This window comes from Montipora foliosa, chromosome 8, assembly GCF_036669935.1.
Source record: "Montipora foliosa isolate CH-2021 chromosome 8, ASM3666993v2, whole genome shotgun sequence".
NCBI classification, from domain to species: Eukaryota; Metazoa; Cnidaria; class Anthozoa; order Scleractinia; family Acroporidae; genus Montipora; species Montipora foliosa.
In genome coordinates this window covers 23424764-23434763 of record NC_090876.1, presented here as the reverse complement: position 1 = coordinate 23434763, position 10000 = coordinate 23424764, and the positions used below count along the sequence as shown (strand labels likewise).

At 38.2% G+C, this 10000-nt stretch overlaps 2 protein-coding genes across 2 annotated transcripts in view; one reads left to right on the top strand and one right to left on the bottom strand.

Moving 5' to 3' along the window:
- Positions 1 to 139: 139 nt before the first annotated feature.
- LOC138013023 (serine/threonine-protein kinase Nek8-like) lies at positions 140 to 7692 on the bottom strand. The gene is made up of 4 exons (XM_068859985.1): positions 6703 to 7692; positions 4296 to 4730; positions 3210 to 3328; positions 140 to 1410 (listed from the first exon to the last, which is right to left on the bottom strand). The coding sequence occupies exons 1-4, from the start codon at positions 7556 to 7558 to the stop codon at positions 718 to 720; spliced, it is 2103 nt and encodes a 700-aa protein (XP_068716086.1). The 5' UTR covers positions 7559 to 7692; the 3' UTR covers positions 140 to 717.
- LOC138013022 (coiled-coil domain-containing protein 13-like) overlaps positions 7622 to 10000 on the top strand; it is a 32939-nt gene continuing 30560 nt past the window's right edge. Inside the window, exons 1-2 of the mRNA XM_068859984.1 lie at positions 7622 to 7963; positions 9755 to 9829. Coding sequence (XP_068716085.1) covers positions 7775 to 7963; positions 9755 to 9829 — 264 coding nt within the window. The 5' untranslated portion in view covers positions 7622 to 7774. The remainder of the gene's footprint in view (positions 7964 to 9754; positions 9830 to 10000) is intronic.

Sequence of the window (10000 nt, the reverse complement as noted above, 5' to 3'; positions counted from 1 at the left end):
GTACGGAAATTTGGACGCATCGCCGTTCAAAACATTGAACGCCAAAAAGCGTTGGGGTTAGGATAGGGTAATTGTATAATTACTGAACGTTTTATATCTTGTTTAAAAAAAACTGAAAGCATAGAAAAAGAGACACCAAGTACCTACCTCGCCACAGATCCGTGGCGTTGGCCAAAAGGATCGCAACCGGTAGAAAATTCGGCCGGTACTGTGTGAATGTAGCCTCACATTCAAAATGTTTCTAAAATAGATGCGTATGATTCATCTCCACCCAACCTAATCCATTGCTGGCGACAAGCGTGAACCCTAATAGATATGTCCAATATTTTCCGAAATACAGTATTTCGTACTTGAACTGTTTGCAGCATCATCAATGAATTAAATTCTTTTGAAAAAGAACCCTTTAAAGAGAGTGAATATTTTAAAAAAGTCATCTTTACCATTTTAAAAGGCCTCATCTCGTCGAAACGCACCTCACCTAAGCTCCATACTAACCATTTTGAATATATGTCCAATATTTTCCGAGATGTTTCGTATTTATTTTCATCTTCGTACTTGAACTGTTTACAGCGTCATCAATTCATTTTTTGAAAAAAAACTATTGAATAACAATAAAAGAGAGAGGAAAGAAAATACCAGCCTACACAATTTTAAAAAAAGCTTTTAAATGAGAAAAATACAATTTTTTTCCTGAGCACGTTATTGAAGTTATTCTGTTCAAAGTACCTTTCCACATACCATTGTGACACTATGGCTGCAAGATATGGAAATAACTTTCAATTTCAGAGGTAAAGGGACATGTTTTGGGGTGAAACGATTCTCATCTGATACCTGTCCCAGCCGACCACGTGCTCCTTTACCCCAAGAGTAAATTTCTCTGTCATTGCTTACGGCGACTGTAAAAGTATCGCCACACGAAACAAACGTTAATTTCTTGTCCTTCAAGGCTTCAACAATTTGAGGTTCACGCGAGGTCCCTTCACGCTCATAACCGAGCTGTCCAAAAGAGTTGGATCCGAAGGTCAGACATTTTCCACTGGTCGTCAGGACAGCGGTGTGCGATATTCCCATGGTCACGCATTTGACAGGTTCGGCTATAACTAACGCTGCAGTGATAGGCGTCAAAGTCTGTGATTCGTCCACGGTTTGTTCGCTGCCATGATCCAACGCTAATTTGTTACATCTGTTGCTTCCACAAGCTAACAATCTGTCATTAAGCGTCAATACAAAGGAACAGTCCACCCCACACGTTACAGCTTTGGCAATGAGGCCGGGTTCTAGTGCCGCTGCTTGCGGCAATGCATATGACTTTTGGTTACCAAGCCCTAACCGGCCATTGTCCCCTCGTCCCCAAGAGAAAAGTTCGCGGTCAGCTGTTACAACCATCACGTGGGCAGAACCACAAGAAACCTGCCCAGTAGGAAAAAAAAAAAAAGGATGAAATCCAAAGAAACTTGAGCTAAATCGGAGGGAAGTAAAGCAATATGATTTGGCACAACTTGGGCTCATAATTCATAGAGAGATTTTCAGTTGATGGAAAATTTATGGAAAATCTTTTTTTGAAAATTTACTTCTTTGTCATAACATTGTCAAAACATTTGCTGGCTAAGAATCCTCCATCGATATTGACCATAGACAGACCCCATCACGCTTTTGATTGCATCATGAGTAGCAAGGTCAACATGGCGGGAAATTCAAAGGTTTGTATGGAAGTTCCATTGACCTCGTTTTTTGGCCATTTTGGACCACGTGATGTTCTCAAGGGAATTCTCCTTTTTTTTTTTTTTCATAAGTTAGTCGTACATAAGTACGTGCATGAGACGACACTTGAAAGAAACTGTTCTCTAGAGTAACATCGCGTGGTCTGAAATGGGAAAACCAAAGTGGTCAATTCATGATATGAGATTTTGGGTGCTTCTTACAAAACTAAAATAAAATGCGCTTAAAAGTCCGGCTGAATGAAGTTGGATAGAAAAGCTATTAAGTTTCTACCCTAAATTTCCTGTAATTCCGAAGGCACAAAATAACAGAAAATGTATGACAAGGAAACAGCAACATGTAGGAATTCCAGAAAATAGATATTGATGTTTGGTTTGTGATTAGGCAAAGTCTAGGAAGTTAAAGTTATGGACAGTTTATTTTGCTTTGAATTTCCCGCCATCAGAATTGTCAAGGGGTCATTCACCAATGACATTACCAATAATCTTTGTAACAGACAATGTTGTTTCTTTAAAAAAGTGCTTGCAAAGACTGTAAATGCCAGATTAACAGTGCTTTGGCTTACTTTACCATTAAATTTTCCTCTTTCTTTAATTGATATAAATTGACATAACATTTTATTACCTGGTTTGGAATTGGCACTATAAAAATTAAGAATTCAAGAATGACATACCAAGTAATTTTAGACGATACAATTTCTTAGAATATATACAGCAGACCAGTGCCTTGCCTACCGATAACATGCAGAGTGTGATAGATACTGTAATAATTGGATCTGACTGTTGACCCCTTTGGGGCTTTTTGATGGTTCAAAGATGCCATATAATAATTCATTACACATCGTGCCACTATTAAATGCTTACATTACATAATAAAACAATAGGAAAGGTTGTTAACAATACAACAATATTTTACTAACTAGTTAAAAGCACTGAAGTGCTTTACTTAAGGTTGCATGGTGCCAATTATGTTTATCAGTGACAGCTTTGTTTACCACATAACCACAACATTAAGATGACCACAAATTAACTTCCCCCTGGGATTGTACAAAAAATGTATTTAATTTGGAGATGATGACAATGGATCTAATAATGATATTTTAAGAGGTTAAATTCTATGTGAATCTGATCTCCCCCTTCCCCACCAGAGAGGGAGATTTATATAGATTTTACTCTGGCTAATGCCAGACGATTTCACTCGCCAATTGGGGGTGCTTTGGGTGTGAATGTCTAGGTACAAGAATACACAAAATCAAACAAATGTTGGTCTGTGATGAGAGCCCCAAACCAGAGAACCAACAGTGGAATATCTCTGTGAACAGTAGAGAACCATCAATATTGACGGGCATCAATATTGACGGGAATCAAACCTTTGAAACATTCTTTAAAATGCAAGCTTAGTCACCAACTACTTCAAAACATAAGACCTTTGCAACATTTATCTTGATACAAAAGTTTAATTTTGTCATTCCTATTTCTCCATATCTTCACCTGTTCGACTTCGTTTCCAATTAAAGCTTCCACTATTCTTGCACGAATGACATCATTATAATCTCCATGCCCCAATGATCCATGCACTCCACTTCCAAATGTCATAAGAATTCCACGATCTAAAAAAAGAAAAAGTTATTAAAACCATTTGTGCACTTCATTCAAATGTTTAAAACAGTATTAAGGCCTTATCAGAGTACATGTAACTTGTTTAACCTTGTCCACATTAGCATAAATCATCACACATCACCTCTGAATGACGGTGAAACAAACGAAAAGCTATCAGACAACACATAAAAGAAATGGATGTACATAATAGGTAGACTGTAGTTTACTAAGGCAATTATCTTGCCCTTAGAATGCTGTGCATCAAAAATTGACTATTTAAAAAGAGGTTATAATACAACCTTTGTACTGTTGCTATTCCCTGGCTTTGCTTCCTGTAACACACCCTGCGAGCAGAGCCTCCTTTTCTATTTTTATTTACTGAGGAGGAGCTCTGCCCAAATCGCATCAAATCTTTGAAGCCGCCGCAGCCCGAACTTCTGGACTAGTCACAAACTTCTGGACTAGTGACAAAACTGATGGTTATAATTGAGCCCGCTGTACCATGAAAAACAAAGATGGCGGCGAGATCTGGCATATTAGGCTTGGGTTCGAGACTGTATCCTGGCAACATGCAGCGCATATTCAATAAAGATCTTACTCGATACATGTGGAGCCTTTCTCGAGAACGCCAAAATCGAGCAAGCAAAAGAAAGGCTCTGCTAGCAGGGTGCCTGTAACAGTGCACAAACACTCAGGTACTGATTATACTACAAAGTTTTGAGATCAAGTTAATGGTCACCTTGTTTTAGTTAAGACAACAAATGAGCCATGAAGTTCAGAGCCATGAGTTTAAGCATTCCAAAAACAAAAGCTTGAAAGATTTAATTGTATGCAGTTCGTGCTATGATTGTGTTGGTGACCACACCCTAGCTACTCAAGTAAGGAATTTCATAATTTTGGGAATGTCAAACACAAGGTACAGCTGTAGAATCTGATATATTATTTCAAATGCATTCGATAAGTTAGGGCTACATGTACCTGTCAAGCAAGCCACAAACAAATCCCCACAGGAGACCTGCACAATCGTCACTCCAGATTGACCTTCAAGAAATCTTGGTAGCCACAGATCGTCCGGAACCTTGTCCTTATCTGATGACAAATCTGCTTTTTTGTTGGAATCCCAAAGGATCAAGCGACCACTACCTGTTACACCAGTTTTCAAAGTTCTGCCAGATGCAACTTGCACAACATCAGAGTCATGCTGTGGAAGCAATAGTTTTGAGGGAGTGCCAATGCCTCCACCCCAATGGCACACTACATACTCTGGTTCGGGTGGTTTGGTGGAAAATGGTGCCAAATCTGGTAGCCCATCAAGGATTCCAGGGGCCGAGTTTGATGAACTTGTCCGGTACATCGGAGTACCTGTTTGTCGACTGCCACTTGAAGATCTTCCTCGACTTGGTGGTATTGCCGCTAAAAGAAGGATCAAGCAGATTTTATATGTGAAGTACTGCCAGTACAGCACTGGAATAACACACTTATGAGCCAGATAGCTTGTGCCCGTCCTTTGTATAAAGTGAATTTTGGATCCACTTAATGTTTTATGTATTTTGTTTTATTAACATTGTTTTCTAAATTAATCAGACCAAACATAGATCTTTGGTACATGTACTTTGACTTGAGCTATCATGCTCTATTACCGGTAATTGCAATTAGCACAAATTTATTTAATCCATAGGGGACTCAAGACCTAAGGACACTTACATGAAGGTGTAAAGAAAGAATATACACTGGGAATGAATATTACTTCAGAACTGGCAGAGGCTCTTTAAATGAGTATGAAATTTAATGTAGAAGGAGAAGTGATCCACGCACTTAGCTGGACAATTTAAAATGCACCTAAAGTCAAATATTTTTTGTTCCTAATGTAAAACTCCCCATCCAAAGCAAAGATATGTCACCATTGTTGCCCAGAATTTTTGCATTTTCTGTGCGATGCAAGCCATGTAAACTTGGCAGAACTAGCAGAAATTTGGGCCCACGACCATGATGTGTGAGGCTTTTGCCTGGGTCTATTCTTGATTTTACATCACAAACTACTTTGCATTCCTATTTTCAAAGAAATTTTCATTGCAAAGCAGTTTGTGATGTAAAATCGACAATAGACCCAGGCATGCCTCTCACATCATGGTTGTGGGTCCAAATTTCTGCTAGTTTTGATAACTTTGTACCTCAAACTGCCCGGTGGATAAAATGCAAAATTTTGAGGTAAGAATGGTAAAACATGTTTGCTTTTGGTGGGGAGATGAATATTGTAGACAAAAAAAAATTGAATTTAGGTGATCATTTTAAGCAATTGCCTCTTATTATAGACACAGCTGAAAATTTTGAATGCTATATATTGGCACCACCCTATACAAAAAATAAAAACAATAATTATTGTTTGACACAGGTGATTATTTCAAAAAAGAGAAAAAAAAACATTTCAACGTGAAATCACCTTCACTTACAGTGGCAAAACAACTACTGGAAGCCGTTTTGTCTGCCGAGGTGATTATCGGCTGATAATCTGAGATAGCGAGCTAATGAGAGCGTGCGATTTTGTATAATCACCTGTGTATTTATACTAATAATTATTATTGCTCCACCCATTGTCACCTCAAGCACCCTAGAATGTCCCCAGTTGATGAGTATCGTCTGGCATTTAAGACAGAATAAAATCTCACTTCCAGGAGCCAATGGGTAAAATTGTTCAGCTAAAGTGTGAGGATCACTTCTCCCTTACAGGTACGTTAGATACTATTTTTCGTGCTTTAAAATTTTCTTGACCTAAAATTTGTCAAACCAGATCATAATCTGCTACTTACAGGGGAATCAAAACTGAACTAGCTTGAAAATAGAGTGTTTGATCCACCTGCGGTCATAATGGCAGCCATGTTAGAGGAGTGAAATATTCTTTTGGGAATTGAACTCTATTTTTATAAAAATTCTTACTTTCGTTTTCGTATGCAAAAAATTTGGCTGCTGGTCACACAAATGAAAACACTCACTAGAGTGATGATATCGTTGACGTCACCTACTGTCATCAATGTGCCAACCAGAGCGCCATTGGCTGTCAAAACAAAGGGTCTTTGTTTCTGTGGTTGGTACATTTGAATAACAAAAGCAATGTTTGTAAACTTATGTTTTCCCTATAATAATAGCACATTCAATTTTCCCCTACTGAAGTCACACTTAGCCGATAAATTATCATTATCATTATTATTATTATCATAATAATAATAATAATAATAATAATAATTATTATTATTATTATTATTATTGTTATTATTATTGTCATTATCATTATCATTATCATTATCATTGGTTTGGGATGTTATATCTTTTCATGAGAATTTCAAAGCCTGAATTAAGACAGTTATTGACAGAATGTTGCATGTATTACCAGCTATTTTTGCCATTGGTCTTGGAGTCCTGTTACATGGAACTCTTCCTACATCAGTACGCATATTAAACAATGCATTTATTAAAATTGGCTGTGCCATAATCTGTGGGAGAGTCGGTCTCTTTGCCGGATCAATCTGAAGCATGCTGAGAACGAGCTTCTTGAAATCCTCACTATACCTTTCACTAATGGGATCATAATTCCCTTTCATAATTTTCAACACCAAAGCGGGCAGATTGGAGGCCTCAAATGCTCTTTTCAGTGTAGCTAGTTCATAAAGAACACAGCCTAAAGCCCAAATATCACTTTTTTGATTGTAAGGTTTGCCCTCACAGAGCTCTGGAGAAATATAACACGGGGTACCAATCACAGAGTTTGCTTTACTCTTGCTACTAAGTATCTTGGAAATGCCAAAATCTCCGATCTTAACAACTTTTCTGGTCTTGTTCAAAAGGATATTCTGTGTTTTCAGATCTCTGTGAAGGATATTTTGTTGGTGAACGTGATGAATCGCGACCATGATCTGCACGAATAGCCGTATTATTTCCTCTTCGTCCAAAAGTTTGCCTTTGCGCTCTTCGAGAAAGTTGTACACTGTTCCTCCCTGAGCGTATTCCATTACGATCATTAATGCCTTTTCCTCAAAGAAGCTATCGAAATAAGCGATAATATTGGGGTGCTTTAGCATAGCCAGCACTTTAACTTCGTTCATGGCAGCTTGTCTTTCTTCTTTACTCATTTCCTCGACTGGAATTTGCTTGATGATAAAAAGACACCCATCCGAAATTCTTCTACAGAGATACACCGTTCCATATGCTCCGCGACCTATGCTTTTGAGTTTCTCGTATTTTTCCATACTTACGGCAGCAAACAAATACTCTTAGAGACCCTGAAAAGAAATCTAAGACAGCATTACCAGTGAGGCTCAAAACGTCGCTCAAAACAACAAAATCATGCCTCGATTGGGACAGGAGTTGAAAGAGGACTGAACACGACAACGTGAGTCCGTTGACAACAAAGATGTCCAACAATTTTGGACTTTTTTGATAACGGAAAGCCTTTCTGAAACAATATGAGCTTGGAAACGTCTGAAGCGTTGCGGCAACAATTCCAATTGATACAGGAACAGCAGCAGAAAAAGCTACTTGCCAGGAAACAACGGAAGACCAAAAATGCCGAAAAAACTGCGCCGGAAGATGAGGGAACGAACACTGCGAACTATTGGGGACACAATGGTGATACTGATGACTTGGATTTAAAGGTGCGCCTGTCTTTCTTTAGCAGAAACAGAAGGTTGTATTTGCTACAGTAAATGGGGGATAAATAAAATATTATTTTATAGCTAACAACCATCTTCTCAATTCTATAAGGCAAACGTTCAAACATACAAAATTAATCCAACACTGACTGGCCATAGCGTTAATTTACGGTCCATTGTTTTGCAGTTCGCGGTTTATGGCTCTTATGCCCCTAAATTGAACAGACAGAAAATGAGCTGAAATCCACCGTATTCCCCGCGAAAACAATCTTAAATCGATTGCAAGTAAGGCCGCCTAATGTAGAATTTAATCCCCCTATTACCAGTAATAGTGTGTGATATATAAACTGTAGGTAGCCTCCATCTTAGATGTGTTCTTGTCATACGATCTCGGCCTCACAGCCAAAAGACTGCAAAGGAGGCTGCGATACTGATTCTTTTGAATAGTACTTTCATGAAATCTAATGACACACAGGTAGTGGTACATTCTGGGCATAAAAGAGGATAATCATTGTTGATCAGTTCAGTGAAGCATCATTGGCACAGGCCTATTAATGTAAAGTCTTGCCCCCCCTCCACCCAAAGCAAAAAGGAAAGGGAAGAAAAAATTATGTGTAAGGGTGGTGTTCCACTGTGCAATTTTTCATGCAACTTGTCTCGCAATGGCATTGCGAGACAAGTTGCACGAATCATTGCCCAATGTAACATACCTTGCAACGACCAAAAATGTTGTGCGACCAGTTGCAGAAACCATTGCGGAAAGTAGAATTGAGTTCTACTTTCCGCAATGGTAGCAAAGAATTCTAACATGTGTCCTTCAACTTGCAACGGTTTGCAGTTAACCAGCCAATGAAAATGTTCCTTTAACCTGTCGAGTCGTGTGATCATCGAAATGGACAAGTTCCATGAAACGTTGCTCAAATAGCAACCGTAAAACAACTTGTTTTGTAATGTGAGAATGTTTGTAGAAATGGCATTGCGAGACAAGTTGCATGAATTTCACAGTGTAACAGCGCCTTTAGGACCACCCAGGATGTGAACAACAGAGTGAAGCCCAATGATGATTGATAATGTGGTCCTTTAAAGGCCAAACCACAAATACTATAATTCTGTCTCACTCTTTGGTTCAACATCAAACCAAATTTGTGACACAGGGGAGGTTTATAGTCCTTTTCATGATACACAAAAAATACAATGTAATCTAATTATTTGTAGATTTGTGAGTACAAAGGGAGTTAAACAACCAACTGGGTCAAATGTTTGGCAGTTTCTTTAAAATAGGAAATTAATGAACATAAGTATCACAGATGATGTTAGGGAAGCAAAACAAAAGATATCAAAGACCCTTGATGAAATAAAAAGTAACTATTCTCAGCTCTTGCACAACAACATGACAACACTGGCCAGTTGTTGCAAAACAAGGAAATTTCTGTAAAACAGTTAAATCGATATCCCAAGTTTTTTTTTGGGGGGGGGGGGGGGGGAGGATCACAGGCACTTAGTATTTCTTTCCGTTCTAAGAGCGACACTTGAAGTTTTCACTCTGTCTAACACCTGAGACAATAATGATGTACTTGTCATTGGGGGGTTGGTCCAGGAATGAGAGAACTGCCTCTTTAAACCTATAGATTCTACTTTGTATAACACCAGCAGATTTTACTTATCATTGAGGACTTGTTCAGGTGTGAAAGGTAGCAATCAAAATTTAATAATTAATTGTAGTCTTCGTAGACTTTTACTCCCTGAATTGAAAAGAGCTTAATATCTATTACCACTTTTTTATTTACTGTTTAGCTTGATACCACTGTTTCAACTGGTGAAGATGCTTTTAGGGAAAAAGAGGTTGAAGAGTTGAAGGATGCAGTCAGGGTAAGCATGCTGAACTTAATACTAAAAATTAATACTCAAATTATATTCTTATTAATTTTTCGGGATCTTTTTACCTGTGAAAGAATGATTGTTGTCAAATTGTAACTTGCCAAGTATTATTATTATTAGAGCGGTTTTCAATTGAGTGTCGAAAGTAATTAGTTAATTACT

Bases quoted from the DNA above. Each gene is read 5' to 3' on its own strand.
- LOC138013023 (XM_068859985.1), bottom strand. From the start codon at position 7,558: ATGGAAAAATACGAGAAACTCAAAAGCATAGGTCGCGGAGCATATGGA. The intron at 3,329-4,295 runs GTACATGTAGCC...TTCTTTTTTTAG, and splicing joins GTTTGTGGCTTGCTTGACAG to ATCGTGGAATTCTTATGACA. The intron at 1,411-3,209 runs GTGAAGATATGG...CCTACTGGGCAG, and splicing joins TTGGAAACGAAGTCGAACAG to GTTTCTTGTGGTTCTGCCCA.